The sequence below is a fragment of the Solanum dulcamara genome, chromosome 9 (assembly GCF_947179165.1).
Source record: "Solanum dulcamara chromosome 9, daSolDulc1.2, whole genome shotgun sequence".
Taxonomy (NCBI): Eukaryota; Viridiplantae; Streptophyta; class Magnoliopsida; order Solanales; family Solanaceae; genus Solanum; species Solanum dulcamara.
Window position 1 is genome coordinate 75,755,673 of NC_077245.1, and position 20,411 is coordinate 75,776,083.

General features: G+C 32.5%; 2 protein-coding genes across 2 annotated transcripts; both read right to left on the minus strand.

Moving 5' to 3' along the window:
• Positions 1-2,224: 2,224 nt before the first annotated feature.
• LOC129903926 (arogenate dehydratase 3) lies at positions 2,225-3,878 on the minus strand. The gene has a single exon (XM_055979447.1). The coding sequence runs from the start codon at positions 3,697-3,699 to the stop codon at positions 2,416-2,418; it is 1,284 nt and encodes a 427-aa protein (XP_055835422.1). The 5' UTR covers positions 3,700-3,878; the 3' UTR covers positions 2,225-2,415.
• A 6,222-nt stretch (positions 3,879-10,100) lies between these two features.
• LOC129902602 (nucleobase-ascorbate transporter 12) lies at positions 10,101-18,724 on the minus strand. The gene is made up of 10 exons (XM_055977929.1): positions 17,803-18,724; positions 16,833-16,930; positions 16,558-16,728; positions 16,128-16,228; positions 14,096-14,231; positions 13,842-13,892; positions 13,470-13,757; positions 12,287-12,521; positions 10,682-10,968; positions 10,101-10,611 (listed from the first exon to the last, which is right to left on the minus strand). Exons 1-10 carry the CDS (start codon positions 18,359-18,361, stop codon positions 10,390-10,392), a joined length of 2,148 nt encoding a protein of 715 aa, XP_055833904.1. The 5' UTR covers positions 18,362-18,724; the 3' UTR covers positions 10,101-10,389.
• Positions 18,725-20,411: the final 1,687 nt, after the last annotated feature.

Genomic DNA, 20,411 nt, shown 5'->3' on the forward strand with positions numbered 1-20,411 from the left:
TATATGACCTACTAATTATGGTTTGATAATATATTTATATATTGATGTTGATAGTATTGGAATAACAAATCAGAAATATTTTCATCATATGATAAAATTATTTTAGATGGCATAAATGTGATGGGCAACAACTTTATAATGATTTTAGGTGATTTTAAAGTTTTAAATATTTTGAAATAGTATAATTAAATAGATGAAGTTAACATGAGTGATAATTTATTGAATTGACTCCAAAAATATTTAAAAAGAAAGCAAGATGCCTTGTGGGGACATCACATGAAGGTAAAGTTCGTAAAGAAGTCAATAAAAAGTTGTTAAAGAGCACAAGTTTTGGAGAAATATAATGCCAAAAAAAAAGAAAGAGGGGTGGGGTAGAGAGAACAGCCATTACTTTTTTTTCTTGTCTATCTCATTTTTTCCCCACTAGATTCAAATTGTGCACCGCAGAATTTATTTGAGGGTGACACTCTCAATAATTATTTTTTCATATCTAAGATTCAAATTCGAGATCTCTAATTAAAAATGGAGCAATACAACAGTCCTACTCCTACTTTTCATACAAAGAGAATGGACAGCCACTGCACCACAACTCATGTGTTTGTTTTTCTAGCCCATCAAATTTTTGGCCAAAATATAGTTGTTAAATTCTATTTAAATATTAATTTTACCTCAAGTTTTAATATATTTTTTTTAAAAATGTTCATCTATTTATGACTCTAACTAATTTCTATTTACTCATTTCGATTATCTGATCCAAAAATACATGCTCAGCATGAAGAGATTATTCATAGAATGTGGGAAGATTATATTAGGTAGCTAGTTATTACAGTTGTGATTATTTATTATTTTGTCTTGATAAATCTTTGTAACTTTTGTAATTTGACGAATTATAGTAGCTAGTAATTGGATTATTGTAGTTTTTATTAAAAATATTATATTATGATTTTAGGATAATGTATTATCTAGTTCATTATAAAATAATAATTTTATGCCAAACTTATGAATATTTTTGATAGTTTTTAGAACTTATGGATTTAAGTAATGTTTTGTTTTAAAATGAAGAGAAATATGTTTCAAGAAATATGATCAAATGCATTTTGAAACTTCACCCAAATTTAATTTTTCAATTTTTTTTTAATGAAATCTATGACTAAACGCTAACTTAAAGAAGATCTCGATTGAATCAATTTTTCGCGATGTAAGATCCTTGTAAAGAAAAAACATTCTCTATCAATTACTTTTTTTATATTCAAACTCGAAATTCATAATGAGTGAAATGATCGTATCCATCCCATAACAATTCAGGGACAACCCATAGTTATTATTACATAAAGACAAAACTTAGTAAAATTGATTGAAACCATATATTATATTTGTGTTAGAAGTAATCAGAAAATATTATGATTTAGAATTCGTAAACAAAAATTTGAATTTCCTCTCTACTACGACACTAATTATTAACCTAAAAAGTAGATTCTCTTGTGCCACCTAAAACTTCTCAGAATATCTAATTTCTTGGATCTTATAACTTCAAAGAATAAAAAGAAAGTATATTCTTTTTATTTGATCCTATTTGTACAATTGTTTGAAAAGCACTAGTAGTGTCAATTAAAAGAATATTAAAGAAGTTTTTGATAGGAAGCGTTTTTCTTAAATAGGTTTATATAACACAAATTAAATGAATCACATTAATAAATACTATTTATTAGATGATTAAACCTAAACAAGAAATAAGAGAAAAAGAGACACAATTGAACCAAGTCACAAGTTCAAATCCTACACTAAACAAATTAAGTCCAATATTTAAGTAGAAACAAATTAATTTCAATATTTAAATCAAAATAATAAAGGATGAACCCATCATTCCGAAGATCGAAGAATATGATTGAATCTAGATGAATTTCTAAATCATAATTGTAGATGTATGGATTTTAAGTTTAAGAGTGTAGATTATCATTTTATTTTTGCAAGTAGAAAATAGTGTTAAAATCGAATAAGTAGAGAATTATCTATCAAGTTATTCTTTTTTTTTTTTTAGTTTTTCACCCGGTGTTCGATATCCGCATTAAAACTCGATTAAATCTGAATTCATATTGAGAAGTAAATCGCTTCCTAACAAATACAACGCTTTAATCAGAGAGAATCAAACCTAAGACCCCCGTTGAAAGAATATTTATCAGGTTATTCTCTCAAACAATAATAACTATAAGTATCAAATTAGAAATAAAACAAATTTATCACATATTGGAAAAATTGAGTATAAACAATTACACATTCACCAAAAGATTATGAAATGTAAAATTCAACTATGATAATAAAAATGAATCCTAAAATAAAACATATTTAATATAATTTATTTATTTTTCTTGAGGTGTGGGGAAGGGGGGGGGGGGTAAAGGGGTGTGGGGGTGGTTGTTAATCTTCACGAGAAGGACACCATGGAGTCATATCCATTGGATAACTTCCCAAAACCCTCAAAAAAGACGTGAACTCCTGAACTTCAGCTAATGCATTCTGAGCTCTAACATCCGCCATTGAAGCTTCGAAATCTACATAGAACATGTACTCAAAATGCTTCGCCGTTCCAACGTTCGCATCGTCGACCAGCCGGATCGGACGATTCCGGTGAGGCCGTGACTCGATTTTCGTTAAACTGATGTTTCTGAATGCGAAAGCTGATAACACTTTGAATAGAACGCTTGTTCCTTTATCATGTGCGAAGACGATGCTTGTTTTGAATGGCCGATCGGTTCGTGGAATTATTGGTTCACGCGCTAGCATAACGAATCGAGTTACGTTGCTTGAATCATCCTGGATTCCTTCTGCTAAGATCTGAAGACCGTATAGATCGGCGGCGCGTGCGGATGCAATTGCGGCTGTGTCACGGAGGTTGTTGGAAGCTATGTATTCGGCGGCGCCGGCGGTATCGTCTACAGCTTCACGAGCTACGTTTAAACTGAGTTTTGTGAGTGTGAGTTCGCACTGTGCTAAGGCTTGTGGATGGCTTATGACTCTGTTGAGATACTCTTTTCGAACGCCTGGAAGTGCTAAGAGGCAGTGGTGAACCGGGAGTTGAACTTCTCCGACGATGTGGAGGCGGTGACGGAGGAGGAGGTCGTAGTTTCGGTGAATGGATCCTCCGAGAGAGTTTTCAACAGGGAGAACTGCACGGTCAGCTATCCAGAGTTCAACAGCTTGGAATGCAACCTCGAATTGATCACAAGGTATGGCTTCACATTTTGGATAAGCTTTACCGGCGGCAGCTTCGCTGTACGCTCCAGGTACACCTTGGTAGGCGACGCGAAGCTGAGCACCGTGCATCGGCGCTGGAGAGAGGTCAGTGATGGTGAGCGGCTTAGGTTGATTATCGATTGGAACCAAATCGAGATCTATCAACGCCTTATGGCCGTTCACGGCGGTGATGTTACCAGCGCCACCACTCTTCTCAGCTTTCTGCTGCTGCGATACAACTTTACTTGCTAAAATCGCACAGGAACTCTGCCAGTCGGCTCTCGAACCGCCGCCGTTCCCGGCGGAGTTTATACTCACGGTACCGGTGTTGGCGGCGGCGTTAGCCGAGTCAAACCGGTAAACACATCTGATAATCGGTCGATTCGGGTTAACCCGGTTCGACTGTATCTTCGTCCGGATTAAGGATTTGAGATTTATCCCCGACGATGATGGAGTAAGCGATTGCATTTTTCTCGGGTGCAAATTGCAATTACTCTATATAATTAGGGGGTAAAAGGGAAAAAAATAAAAAAAGAGAGAAGTTTGTTTGAAGCTTGTAGTTCTAAGGGAACGTCCAAGCTGAGAAATGAAAGAAATGAAAGGTATATTTATATTGTGGGAGTGGGTGGGTGAAGGAGGTTTGGTCAATCTCATACCTACCATCTTTTTTTCTTCTCTTATTAAATTCTGGAAACGGTCTCTATAAAATTAAGATTACTTTACACATTAAACTTTTAAAATTTACATGTGAGATTACTTTCCATGTTGGAACCAAAAAATTTATTACTCCCTTTCGTCACATTTATGTCCCATCGTTTAATTTGGTATAGTGTTGAAACTTATAATTTAAAATAATTTTTAAATATTTATATGATTGTAAATTAATCATTAAAAGTAAAAATAATAATTTATAGTTAAATTATTTCTAATTATAATAAGATGATTTTTTAAAAATGAACTGAAAATAAAATGAAGGAAGTAAGAAGTGTCGTGTATAAACTAAAATAGACGCAAAAAACAACAACAATAATAATATACCTAGTGAAATCTCATAAGTGGGGTTTGAAGATGATATAGTGTATGACGTTTCCCATTTCATGGAAATAGAGAGACTGTTTTCGAAATACCTTTGACTCAAATGACACCCCTTAGTATAAGGTTGTTCCGCTGTTATTTACCTTACTATATTTTCAAAATTTTATTTTTAAGTTTTCAAAATGATGGGTATTTTACTTTTTTCATTTTAATTTATTTGTTTTCTTTTGATTGGGCATGAAATTTAAAAAAGTAAAGTAATTTTTTTAAAAATTTATGATCTTAAAGTAAAAATATGTCAAATGTATCAGATTATTATTTAATATTGTAGTATTAAATATATTATATGAAAAATTAAAATTTAAAAATTATCAAAAAAAAGATTTTAAACATATTAAAAATAAAAATATGATGAACAAATTAAAACGGGGGAAAGTATTATTTTATTATTATACATAGTTGGTGATATGATGCATAAAGATACACACACGATTCTATCTGACATCCACACATATACATGTGAATATGTAGTGTGGTTTCTTTTAATATAAATAAGATAGAGACAGGTATTCAACTGTTGTTAATTTTTTTTCTTTTTATGTATATTATTAAATTCTGTAAGATTTAGTCTAACAAAGGAAAAAAAGTTAAAAGGGGTTGAAATTTTATTCTGCCCTACGTAGTAGAATTTCATGAGATAAAAGAATTTCGTAGAAATAGCGCCACCAACCACTTTTCGGTCATATCTGGGAAAAATAATTACTATTATTGAATTTAAAATTTTACAGGTAAAGTTTTACGATATTAATTATTTATAAAATTATAAGGTCGTAAATTTAAAAAGTAATTATTTGTAAACTATACCCATTGAATTGAAGGAGATTCAACCTTTCAAAAAAATCTTTCAAATCAAGCGCAGAAAATATCATTTATTTGGACGGAGAACTACGTGCATAAACAAATATATATTAGTTAATTAGTTAATATAATTATAGTTTAGTTAATTTTCAATTCCCCACAAACATTTAGTGTTGATTACGATTCAAGTTTGTATAATTCGCATGTTTGTATAATTCAAAATTTGTATAGTATAATTTGTATAACTTTTGTATAATGTAATTTGTATAACCGTTTAAAGTTCATATGTTTATATTTGTATAAATTCGTTATTTCGAGTTTACATAAAAATGACTTAATTACACAAACTCACCCATGAATTATACAAACCTGCGAATTATACAAACGAGACAACTTAAACTATAGCTGCATCCCGTAAATATGCAAATTGTAGCTAAGGAGCATAATTAAGATACTTATAATAGCTATTTGTGAAATTTCTCCTTTTTTTTAATCTCTTTTTATCTCAATTTATGTGGCACCGTATGAATTTTGACACATAAACAAATTAATTTGATTATGAATTAGGATATTAAATTCAAAAAAAATGCATGTTTAGAAACTACTTTAGAAAAAATCTACAAGTCACAACAATTTATAATTCATGATATTTAAAAAATATATGAAAAATTATGATTAGAAAAAGACTTGTTTGATTCTCAAAATTCGAAAGATGTGCCATTTAACTTTGGTTTTGGTTTAACCATTGAATTTCCCCCGAGTAAATACCTATTCAAATGATTTACTATATTGAGACCGAAGAACTTCTATAAATGGTTTCACATGATTCTACCGATTATCTTGATCGCTTAGAAGACGGAATTTTATGAAATATAATAGAAGTCGTAGAAATAAAAGTAGGATTAAGACTTAATACTTTTTCTACGAGTAAATGATCCTCTTCGAATAATTCGTCCGATCTGGGATAGTTATTATGTCCTGAAGTTTATTATAATGTGTTGGTGAAATTATAAGATTACAAATTACAATTGAAAAATAAAATGAAGAAATTAACTTCACTTCTTGGCTGAGGCGCGGATATCTCGCTCTCTTTAAGGAGATTCAAGCCCACTGCAGTAAATCTTTTCACTGGTCCAGCAGTAGTCCTCTTGACTTGTCCCCTCCAGGATACAACAGCCTTATCACAAAAATGTAACTCAACAAACTCTGGACAAGAGTTGAGTTTAAAGCTCTTCACAAAGAATACCTCCCTTCAACTAATAAGAACTCTCTCTTTTTATATAAACTTAACTCTCTCAATTTTTTCTTATCATTTTCTTCCATTTCAAAACAAAGAAGACATCTCTATTTATAGGAGAGAAAATCATTCAAAGATGAAAAAATAATAGAATGCCATCATTATCATCATTTAGTGTACCATTATGATTTAGTGCACCATTATGATTTAGTGCACCACTTATTAGTGATAATTAGATTAAAAATACATAATAATATGATTTAGTGCACCACTTATTAGTGATAATTAGATTAAAAATACATAATGGAATGATTTAGTCTTGCACTAAATAAAGATGATAATGAAAGACATTTTTATGCACTAAAGAAAGAATAATAAAGATGACATTAAATGTCATCAATGAACAATTGCTAAAATTGCAATTTAATAAAATGTTAAAATGTTCACACACTAACATAATGTTGTAAAGTTTTTAACACTTTGTTATTATTATTATTTATTAGAATTTTGATACCCACAAAATTACAATTTCTTATTTCTATCTTTTTTCGCAGTGAAATACCTAAAAAAAGAATTATGGTTGGGAGTGGAAAATCTTGGAATGAATAAATGATCCAACAATACCGCTTGTGAAAGGCTCTTTCATCGTGTGAGCAATCTTGACAAAACTCGAGGTAGAGTGTTTTTTATTGAAAAATTATTGATGAGTTCAAATTCGACAAATTAAAATTGACTATATGCATTCTCACTTTTATTTAAGCTCATATTATATTCATCATATATCATACTAAATAGCTGAATCTATATTTAAGAGTGATTAAATTCTAATAATTCCATCGCACATCGTAGTGTATAGATGAGTATAATTTTACTATTATTTTTAGGTGGTAACTTAAAAAAGGGGAAAAGAAAGAGAAAGGTAAGAAGTAGAAGTGTTTCCTATTCTTGCTCAAACTTATTACTAACCCATCTTTTCTCAATTGCAATTCAAGTAAGCAAATCCCTATCAGGTTATGACATAAGTTATTGAATTCTGTCAAACTCGTAGCTAATAATAACTTTGCTATATCTAATATTTAAGTGATTTCCATATATTGCGATAGGATTCTCAATGTTTTTTGAAATACTTTTTAAATTTTCAACGTGTAATTGTTAGTTTTGTAGAATTTTGTTTCATTCCCGAAGAACTTTTTTCATGAGAAATTCGTCAAGGACTGTTTTTAAATGTAAAAAGAAGTTTTGTTGTATTTTGAAAAATAAAACTACAATATGAGGTAACTTTTTTCAAAAGAATTTGTATGCGTGAAAGTTAATTATTTAAGCTTAGCTTAGTGGTGCACTTAATCAAATATTAAATCTTGGAGTTGTCTTCTTATGACGATGATAAAATGGTGTTGATTATTAATTTATCTAACTAAAAAAGAATGAAAAAAAGTTCGCACAACTATAGGATAAGTATATGAAATTTATTGACAAACAAATAAGAAGAAACCATGGTAATTTAAATACATTTGAAGTTGGTGGTTTTTGATCAACTTCAACTGACATTCTAGATAGGAAGATATGAAAGTCGAAAATTAGGATAGAAGAGTAATAGATGAGTTCGGAGTCAAAAGGGCTACTTTTTTCCTTCAAAATGGCCACTCAACTTTAGAGTTAACCAAAAAGGACATTTTGCTGGAAGTAAAGTGAAATTGAGTGTAATTTTTTTTAAAAAATATTTGTGGCTGCACCATCAGCAAATTGCTCTTTTTTATTTTTTCTTTTATTTTTTTCGGTGCATTAGAAGCGAAATACTTTTTTTATTATTATTATTTGTCACTGAACATGGAGCGAAATGCTCTGGATGCAAAGAAGCAACACATCACAACAATAAAATATAAATTTATAAAAAAGTGAAGAGAAAACAGATAAATAATTTCCAACACATGATTATGACAAAAAAAATAATCCGTGTGCAAGTAATTTATAAAAATTATTTACAGAATTAAACAATCTAAATCGATGTCAATCATGCTTTTTTAAAATTGTCGTTTCACCTATAATTCTCTTATTTATACCTAATCTTTCTTCTTTCAATTGCCGTTTCGACGTGTACTATCTTTAGGTGTTGTTTATTTCAATCGACGAGGTACTTGCATTGAAAAAATGTATGAAGTAATTGAAAGAAGAAAGATTGGGTATAAATAAGAGAATTGTAGATAAAACGGTGATTGAAAAATAGCATAGTTGGCATTGATTTAGACTATCATAAAAATTTAATTCTGTAAATAATTTTTATAAATTATTACTTACACGCGTAAAAAAAAAATTACACTTCTAAAAATTAAAAAATCTTTTAAATTTGAATTTTTTTCTCTATTTTTAAAGATTATTAGACTCTTTTAACAGTTAAAAAAATTTATATTTTTTAAAATAATATTAAAAATACTTGATTTCTCTTGTAATTTTAACCTTTTTCAACCTGTGAACTCTTTTTTTTTTAATGAATGCACGTAATTTTTTAATTCTTTTTAAAAAAATATGCATGTGAACTACTTATAAATAATTTGATTTTTTGTTTGTCATAATCATGCTTCTAATCATGTGTTGGAAATTATTTTCTCTTCGCTTTTTTATAAATTTATATTTTATTGTTTTGAGGTGCTGCTTCTTTGCATGCTTTTTCTTTTGGGAGAGATAATACATCGAAAGCATTTCGCTCCATATTCAGCGACAAAAAATAAAAATAAATCTTGATATTCTACCTGTGATATTTCTACATGTCAATTTTAATTGATATTTTCTACAAATATTGACGATAGATCTCAGTACTGGAAAATAGATAAGTCCTTGTATAAACCCTCTTTTAATTAGAACCATAAATTTATAAAAAGCATGGAATAAAAGGAAAAAATAAATATCAATAGAAATATCTCGACGTTGTATAATATAATTTGTGTATGCAGAATCTGATTTTAAAATTCAAATTTTATGCGTTTAATCATTGTTGGTGACTTGATGTAGATATTAATTTTGAATGAATTTGACTTTGTGGACAAATCAATCTCTGTGATTCAGCCTTTTTTTAAAAAAAATCCCGCATATAATAAGAAATTAGTGCATCATTTTATTTTATTTTTACTTTATCATATAATATATACAGGTATGTGAATTAGATTTTGGTAGTGCATTAGACTTAAATACACTGAATGTAGTCGGGGTATGCTACTGTAAATGAAACTCTATTAATCTAAAAAATTATGTGCTCAATTTTTTTGTCATATATGTGGCATAATATAAATCAGTTCAAATGTATATAACGCAATTGTCATTTAGGACACGCATGTCTATTTGTTCAATTTTATACAAATTTAAGTATGTATTTGTGCACACTTAAATTGAAGCGCATAAATTTCAACTAAAATCAAGTTAAATAATATGTTTATGTATTGTGCCATTAATTAATATTTTCTTGTTACTATAATTTTCATTTTCATGTTATATTTATATGTACTGTTGTTGTTACTGCTCTCATTTTTGTTTTCCCTTTCAAACTGCTTGAAAATATTTTATTTTAAGCTGCGAATCTATTAAAAATAGTCTCTCTATCCCCTACAAGATAGGAATAAAGTTTGGATATTCATACTCCAATTGCTGAATTACACATTCAGTTTATTATAATAGCTAAAAAAATATCTGAATAAACGATAAGAAAACTAATGATTGATGAACACTATTTTCTAGAGTTCAGCTGACATTTAATGTAACAAAGAATAATATTAATCTCTTGTGTGGTGTACATACATAGAAGTTCATGCAAAACAAATTTCTCAACTCCCTGAAATGGACGTTTCAACTAAACTACATAACAAGTTTATACAAACATCATATTACATGTACACAAGTATCTCCCTCTCTATAAGAGCATAAACTCGCATCGCGTGTGGAGAAGTCATAATTCCATGTTGCCTCATCAATCTGAGATGCTCTTTTCCGCGAGACTTCCCTGACGAGCTTGAAAAAATGTTGCTACCTGAAACTCTGCCTTATAATCCAACCCATTTCACCCATCTGAAGAGTTTGCCAACTCTGAAAGGTAATCCATAGTCTTTGGCTACAGCAGGCTCCCTTTTTGCTGTTTCGGGGTCGGACCAAACGTACACCCCACGCTCCTGCAGACTCCCTGGCACAGTGTTGTCGAGGATCACAGCTACCAAGAATGCTATCACCATGTGGAGTGATAATAATGTATTCAAGACGTAGTTTAGCTGCAAAAGAAATAATTTAGGATAGATTCAAGACAACTTTACTTCATGTGATTTAGCCGAAGGTGCATACCCCTCCAAAATTGGTGCGGATTGGACCGTGAGAAGCCACGACAAACGGTTGAAAATAACTCGGAACAGGCAAGTTGCTATTTGGAGAGATGCCATACTGCTGGAAGTAGGCTGGTATAGAAAGGGATAGGAACAAAGACAAGCCAACTATGATAATGTTCCTTGAGCTTCCTGCTTCACTATAACGTAAATTTGACAAGCCCAGGGCCGTAAGCATTGTCCACATAAAGCATAATAGGCCTGCAACGATGACATCCGGTATTGACGCAATAAAGCCCCCTACTTTACCTGTTTGCAAGTCAGAAAGGAGCATGGTTACCATTATGTCCCTATGACAATAGGTGACTCGATATATGCAAATAGGCATCAATTACACCCCAGTACATGACTTTCTAAAAAGGGAGAAGATCTTATTTCTTTTGAATTTTCCTTTCAAATTCCCTGTGTGTTAGCTGGCACAGCCCAAGTTAGCGTAAAGGTATGAGATTCGGAGGAATATGGGTCCGCATCCTTATCCTCCTCTTACTAACACCGAGCTTAGTTTTCGAGGAGCTTCGAACTCACGATGTTTGCCTACACACATCCTGTGCTGTACTTCCTTTACCACTAAACCAAAGGCCTGCCATTTTTTAAATAACCAAGAAATACGTTAAAACGCCAGATGGCGCACAGGTTTTGAACTCGAGGGAGTATGGGTCTGCTCCTAAATTTCTTTGGGATTCCTTAAAAACATAATTCTCTTCGAAATGCTGTAAGATGTGGGGGGTTTCTTGAGAGGGAGGAGGGGACAATAAATCATGATAAAAGTTTCCAACTTGTTTTCCTAGGTTGACATAATCAGGTTGATCAAGATAATGAAAAAGGGGTAACAAATTTTAGTCCTCTCTAACCAATTAAGAACAGAATTAATACAAATTACCCCTTAGGTCTATCATAATGCTCCTGACCTTTGAAACTAAAGAAAAACTCTTCAAGGCTGTTGACTACAGTGAAATAGTTAGTTTTTCAAAGTTCTCTATTATGGGAAAAGTCCCCTCACAACCTAAACTTGTATTTCTCTTCGTTAACATTTTCTTCATCCCTTTCTTTTTGCATAATGACAAACCTAGGTGCCGAAGATAATGCTAGAACCAGTCGATTCATATCTTTAGTGAGCCTTGATATTTGACAGTTTAGAAGGAAAAACAATTGTTTTACTTCTGCCCATAACCTTGAGGAGATAGTAGTTTAGGTGCAAGTGCCACAAACCCAAAGAATGAAGCGGATGAAAACATAGTAATACAACAACATACCGAATGTAATTCCAAAAGTGTGGTCTGGGGAGGGTAGTGTGTACTGTGTACACAGACCTTACCTCTTTAATAAAAAAAACACAGAATATATTTCCCATTTTCTCTTCATTGTATGTCCCATTTCCCAAGTAATCAGAATATATATATATATATATATATATATATATCAGTAACAAGTAGAATTTACCTCCTGACATGAAACATGGTTTAATTTTTGGGAGTTGAGAAATGTTAACAGTTTCCAGAAAGGCCTACCTATGAGGGATATTTATGCAAATTTTATAAATTCATTAAGGTTACCTCTAGAAGCATACCTATAAGAGACAGGACAATTAAAACACATGCCCCCAATTCGATCACTCTGCGGCTTCCCATTTTGGTAACAGCAATTGTGTGCACATTTTCAGTTAAAGTTGCAGATCCAGTTCCTGTGCCCCATAGACTAGCCAAGAGGCTACAAAGACCTTCAAGACCAATTCCTCGACTTAAAACACCAGGTGTTGGCGGTCTGGACGCAACCAACAATGATGATGCATGATATGACCCAACCTAAAAGTCGAGAAGACAATAATTAGAAGAAAAAGAACACTCATTCTATATATCGCCCAATATTTGAGAAGAGAAATACTAAACCAAGATGCAGTCCGGTAAAAACAAGTTCAAATTTACAAGCTTGGAAGTTTGAGAATATATCTAATGCAAGTATCTGAGTGTGTCTACAAGCAAAAAGTGAAAAAATTACACTTAATATTTCTTTCAAGTTAACTGAACAAACTCTTGCCATTTTGAAATTTCACTAGAACAAAATTTAGAAAGAGAAAGATACCTATAGAATAACTTGAGCCTTGCTGAAGTCCTTTTAGAAAAGAGGATGAATGCATTAAAATGACAATAACAAGTTACATCGTAGGCAAAAGGAAATTAGTCTTGAGAATCAACCTAACAAAATATTTTTACCCAACTAAGATACCAAGCCTAGGTAGGACAAAACTACTCTTAATACACCAAACCAAACAATGGATAAGAAATAGTCCCCGCATAACTAATCTCGTCATTACTAATACACCCTATTCAATACTATTCTTATACACACTGCCAAATGACCCCTAAGTGTCTTACTATCTCAATGACCTTACTGAAGAGTTAAAATTCTTCTTGTCCAATATATTTCCCTCAAATTGACTCGAGGCACAGTGATGCAAATGAGTTGAGGTCTATATTAATGCCAGACAGCTCTTAAAATAATTCTCAGCTCACAAGATGACACTACTGAAAATGCAATAATCCCTCCGTTTCAATTTGTTTGATTGGTTTTGAGTTGGCACGGAGTTTGAGAAATTAAAGAAGAATTTAAAATCTATTGGTCTTAAACATGTCAGGTGGAAAGTTAGAATTAAAGAGTTGCCAAAAAAAATGGACTAAAAAGGAAAGCACGACAAACAAATTTAATTTTTTACAAAGATAAGAAAATTAAAACTCAACAGGAAAACAACTCACCGAATCCACAGATGAAATTATGGATACCACACACATTACAAGAGCCATTTTCCAGTGGAAGACAGGCATACCCCATTGCAATGGATAAGGGAATCTAAACCACGGAGCAGATCCTAATGCATGTGAAGCATCAACACGACAGTGCTTCATCCTAGAGATATTCTTTCTGCAGTGATCGGATATTATATTTGATACTGGTACATTCAAATCACAGCCTTTATAGCTATATGCTCCCACTGCCGTCAGAAGGAAAGCTACGGCCCATGTTATTGCTAGACCCAATGGAACCTGCACATGAACATGAATGCATGGTTACAGGAAGGTGAGCAAACAGAGAAAAGAATAAAGCTAAAAAGTAAACCATAGATTTACCGCGTAGATGAGAAACACGCGATGACCAAGAACAGATATCTTACGGAGGTACTGCATGACAAGAAAATATTAACATTGAAGAAGTTAGACATAATATACTTGCAAAAGAAAATGTTAATCTAATAAAATAAAGGAAACTGTTGTGACCAGAGTGAACAAATACAAAGAAAATGGCAAATAAGCACAAAACCAGACATTTCAGTTGTTTTACGTGATACAGGAAGAAACCTAAACAAGAACTTGTGGAAACTTACAAGAGAGAATATAATAACCAGCAATATCTGCACCGCTCCAATTTCAAGACATGTACCAATTTGTGGGAAACCGTAACTGTAGAATGAAAGTCCAACAGCAGCAACGGTAGGAGCCACAACCACAGGATTGATCAACCTAGACCAGAAAAGGGAAAAACAGTGTTTAGATTTATATTAGCACGCCATGTTTGAGTCCAAAAATAAGAATATTGAACAATGAAAAGAAGCAGAAAGCTTACAGTTGAAAACAAAAGCCTCCAAAGCACAAAAACAATGTTATAAAGGTTATGATAGAGAATGCCAAATAAAGGACGAGATTAATTCATATTTCAGTGTGACATCATTCATTAGTGTTTTTAGTTTTAATTTTATAACCGTGGAGTTCAAATCACTCAAATCATTTATTTCCTATGACCAGCATAACTATTAAGTTAGAAATTTAAATTTTCAGTACGACCTTTACAAAAGAGTTCCAGAGAAAACTGTAATGAGAAGGGAGGAGCAAAGAGAAACAGAAGACTATGAGTGGCAGTAAAATTTTATTCCAGACATGTCTCTCTAGAGACTAGAATACATTTGGCTCAACTGGAAAGGTAGTACGGCTCGGGATCTGTGGTAGGTGCATGTCACGAGTAGGAAACATGACTTGGTATTCAAGTGAAGAAAGGTCGGAGGAGGCCCATACCCAAAGTTTCCAACATATATCACTATGTTTTTGGTTGTGTTGCCATTATCCAATGATCTTCGGACAAGAAGCAGCTAAATTGACCAAGAAAATATCATTTTTCTATAAGAACCAAACCTCCACTCGTAAATTTTCCTTGTTCTTTTGTGCCGCAGAATCTTAGAAGTGAGTCACATAGCTCTTCTTACATAAGATACACCACTTACGACTAAAGAACTTATATAGTAATTAAAGTCCACTTAACCTAGAGGAAATAGTTGTGGTAGATTGGTTATAAGAAGAACAACATTGCACACAATAGGAGTTCCCTTCTTTTTCTGTGTTCCCGCTAATTAGAAAGTCCTCTGTTAATATGTCACAGCAGGGGAATCAAGTCCATAACTCCATAAGCCATCTTTATAGCCTGGTAGTCAAGATCTAAATACGAGACTTTCAAGATTATTTGTTATTGTCATTGTCTATAGTTTCATTCCAATTGATCAATCATCTGGAGGCAAGAAAGTTTGAGACTATCCCATTACCCATAGACTGAATGATTATTTTTTTAGTAATAACAATAGATTGAAAATACTAAGTACACTAAACAGGTACTAAGTGTAGAACACCCTTCTCTATAACACAACATTGTTAAAGCTCATATTGTTTTCAAGTGATTCGTAGCATTTCCTATTGCCCAACAAGAAAAAGATAAAAGGCAACTAAACAAGAATGATATGGCACCTACCAAACTAAAATAGGCCTCTCGATGATCATGATACACAAAGTACCAAAGAAAGTAGAAAAATGTGTTTGGCCTTTGGGGGAGGGAGTAGGAGAAGTGATTACCTTCTCAAAGAAGTAGGTGGCTCAGTCTAACCAATCCAAACTACTAGACTTACTAACTATGTGGAAATCTTTTCATTGTCCTTCAATTAGCACCCAAAAGCCCACCCCGTTGTAGTCAATTTAAACTAAATCCAGATATTCCCTAATACCATCCAACATCATATAGTGTCGTAAGCACAGTGGGGATATTGCTTTATCCTAGCACTAAAGATTGTTTGTAGGACATACCAATAAATGAAAAAAAGAAGAAGATCATACATAGGTTGTACTAATCTATCTACTGCGTATAATTTGACCAGTAGAATAGAGTGCAGAGAAATATCTTAGCTGAGAACCAAGCTAATAACGCCATGAAACAATATGTGATAATGAAAAGATCCAATAAGCAACAGAAACGACTACTCAGTTTTATTAGCACCTATGAGGTTCCAAATATTAGCTACATAATTATGAAAGCATATATTGGCAGCACAGCATGACAACGGAGAAGATACATACAAATGTCGGACTAGAATTACTTACCTCAGTAATACTGACATCAGCCCACTGTATCCAAGAATTGCTTGAAAAGCTGAAGAAATTATTAAAGCTCCCTGCAACTCCTTCATGATATGCTTGAAATTCTGCAAGTAGGAAACCTTCTTACTACTATGTTTTGACATGAATAATGACTTGATAGTTGATAGGCAACCAATAATTAGTGCTTTTGTTAAATTCCGTGATGGGACAAGAATTCATATCCCACTATCTATGGATAGAAGAGGTGTGCTTCTAATCATCAATAAAGTGCAAAGTACTAAAGCAAAATGCAATATCTAAAGCAACATCTTTCCATTTAGTCGGAAGGGAAAGAAACTCTGCCATTCAACAAGATTCTGAGAAATCACGGATACACATGGATACTCGCAAAGTACTACTCGATAACATAGCAAGAAGGAGCTTTGAAACATACATTTCCATTCAATGCCAAGAACTCTGGGGAGTTAATTATTGCAAGAGCAGGAGCGAGATAAACAAATGAAGGGCCCTGTATTAGAGGCAACCTCGAGCCAAACGACGTGTGCAACAGAGTCGTCACTCCTGACACAAGGAGCACAGTGGAGACGACATTTGATGTATCCTCCTATAAGTACTAACTTTTATCAGTTCACATCAGTTAAATAAAACAAAGCTAATACTGTAGTAAACATAACATGAAAAAGAATAAAAAGAAAGTAAAGTACTCACATAGTTACCACCCATTGCTGGAACTATCACAAGCGGAATTAATATCAACGATCCCAATATTGAAAGATAATGTTGAAATCCATAGAGTCCAATTGGAACTGCAACATATGAACATACTTCATTAATTTGATTATTAGACCAAAAGATTAAATCTTTTCCACATGGACTGGTGTAACTGATATTAATTTCAACCTAATTACATTTGGCAATACTCAATAGTCAATATTGTAATTACATGCTCAAAACAGTGAAGTCCAAAAAAAACACAAACAGATGGCATTTGATTATCCTATCAACAAGCAATTCAGTGAAAAATGACAGATTTTTCTATCACAAGCGAAATTAGTATCAACGATCCAAACATTCAAAAAGAATGTTGAAATCCATAGAGTCCAATAGGAACTACTACATATTAACATACATCAGTAATTTCAACAGTTAAAGACTTAAAGATCAAATCTTTTTCACATGAATAGGTGTAACTCATCTTAAATTCAACCTAAATACATTTGCCAATACTCAATATCACAATTACATGCCCAAAACAGAAAAAAAAGACCAAAAACCACAAACACATGGCATCTCATCATCCTATCAACAAGGAATTCAGTGAAAAATGCTAGCCTTTTCGATTAACTAACATATTCAAATAAAAACTCGGTGGAAATGTAGGCTGCCTGGTAGTGAACTAATCAAAGTGAGCACAAACTGGCCAGACACCACCGAACTAACATATTCAAATAATACACCAACTACATACCAAATGTAATCCCACAAGTGGGGTCTCCGGGTGAGTGTTCACAGATGTTACCCCTAACTCATAGAGATACAAAGGTTGTTTCCGAAAGACACTAACATATTTGGTATGGGAGCAATAACAACAACGAAATAATGTGAATTGTAGAGCATTACACAACAAACAACGGAACGAAAAGAACGGTAACAACAACATATTCAAAAATCAGCTCACCAAGACCAGGAGTATCTCTAAGCTCATATTTCATATGAGAATGTCTAGACATAAAACCATCATCATCAACTATTTGTGGCAACACATCCACAACCTCTTCATTCCTCGAAACTCTTCGGGCTGGCTGCTGAGCCCCAGCTGCAGCTACAGTAGTAACTGCACCAGCTGGCTCAGCAGCAGCAGCTGTAGTAGTAGTAGTAGCAGCTGCTTGTCCATTAGTACTCCTAACCACTCCTCCACCACCACCACCACCATCAGAGTCTCTCCTTTTCCTCACAGGCAACTTATCCTTCTCACCTGTTGTTTCCCCATTAACCTTCTCCTGTCTAGGCCTAACCCGACCCGCTTCAAGATCCAAATTCGGGTCGGACTCTCTCCTCCGGGTCGACTGCTGTTGCTGTATCCCAATTTGCCCAGAATCACTAGCATTCGTCTCCCCAGAGAATTTTGGGCGAAACCCAGTTTTCTTTGCCCAGGAAGTAGGCGGCATTGCTGTAGATTCCGGTGCAGGTGGCCATGGACCGGGTCGAGGACGCTTATTCGGGTCGGAGCTAGCCATTTTTTGAGGTTTTTTTTTATGAATGCATAGCTCAAATAAAACTACACTAAACGAACTTTTACCCAAATGGGTATTCTTGGATCTAACTTCTAGCTAGGGTTTTTCAACTTTCAAGAAGAGCAACAGAAAAAAACAATAAAATTCACATAAAGCAATGAACTTTTTCACTACTTTTTACACACAGTGAAGGTGTTGGTGTGTGAGAGATAAATAGAAAATGTGAGAATGAGAACTGTACTAGTCCAGTACTTGAGCTACCTAATTAGCTAAGCTTGTGTAGAGAGAGAAAGAAGAGAGAGAAAGAGTGACAGAAGAAGACAATGGAGAGAGATGCAAGGAGAGAATTTAGAGAGACAAAGAGATGAAACGGTACCGTATGGTTTCTTTCTGTTCTCCACAAAAAATGATGTCACCCTTATCCTTTTTGTTTCTAACGTTCTTCTTAGAAATATGGAGATACGCATTTTACGTGACATAATATATGTAAGATAGTATGTTGGTCTGTTAGATATGAATTTTTATGTAAAACACATATGTTTATTTGTTTAAATTTTATATAAATTTAATTATTTATTTATGTGCATATAAAGTTAAAAAACGTAAATATTAATTGAGGTCAAGTTAAAAAATATGTTTATGTATTATATTATTAGCGCTCATTTGGTACGAGAGATAAGAGATGACTAATATTATAATTAATTTTAAGGTGAATTTATTCATATTTGATTAGAATAATTTCACAAGATAACTTATTTAGAGATTATTTTTTGATAATAAAAAATATAATAGGTCAAACAAAGCGGGAATCTAAATTAACCTAATAGGTTCAGTCAAATAGTTAAACAAAAAAAATAACGAGTTTCTTTGTTGGAACTAAAAAGGCATACATTAAGTAGTTATGTCAATTTCCTTTAGTAAAATTGAATGTTATTGTCTTATTTTCTATCAAATGCCTTTCTTTTTATTATTTATTGTGAGTAATAAAATTATTTTAAGGTTGGGAATTCATTAGTGAAGAGATAATCATGACAATTACAACCTACTTTCTTATGTGATGTGAATTTAGATTATTTAAAAATTCAATATAAATATTGAACTACAGATGAAAAATAATAGAACATATTTCCTCCGTTATTTATTTATTTATTTATATTTGTCTTTACACATTCTTACGATACAATAAAAAAAATTTACTATGTCACGGGTTCAAGCCTTGGAAACAGCCTCTGGCAGAAATGCAAGGTAAGGCTGCGTACAATAGACCCTTGTGGTCGGGCCCTTCCCCGGACCCTGCGCATAGCGGGAGCTTAAGTGCACCGGACTGCCCTTTTTTTACTATATCATTTTAATTAATTATAAGTCATTTAAATATTTAATATCAAAGATACAATAAATGAAAAATGATTATATTTTAAATTTTTAATTTAAATAAATAAAATTAAATAATTATTTTTAGTATATTGTACATATAAAAAATGGGACAAGGGGAGTATTATTTGAGACCAACATTTAATGTTATGATACACTGGATCATAGTAATTGAAGGCACGGATTTTGCAAGTAAAACCAAATCCAATACAAAAGGACAAAATAAAAAAATTTAAAAATGCAAACTAAAAATAGAAAAACAATAAATATTCTCACTATACTTAAATGATTGTCACATTTCCCTTGTTGTAGATAAATTTTAAAATTACTCTTTTAATTAACTACGTTTTGAGATTATTGTTATTTAAGTTCATGTAAAATATAAGTAGAATTGTCCTTTAATTTTATCATTTTTCTTAATGAACAGTCTTATTTCAAGTTGTCAAAATTGACGTTGGAGAATTTAATGTCTAAATTTAAGGGAGATATAAATAATAATTGGAGATTTTTCGTTGAATATGCTTACGCACAATTTGAAATTGGTGTAATAATACTTTTTTTTCTTTTAAAATAACTATGTTTCAATTGAGAAAAAAATAATAACTCTTGTTAACGTAGCTTGAGTTTGTGTTGGTTCTTAGTTTTGATTGAAAAATATTGTGAAAGTTTCCCACAACAAGCA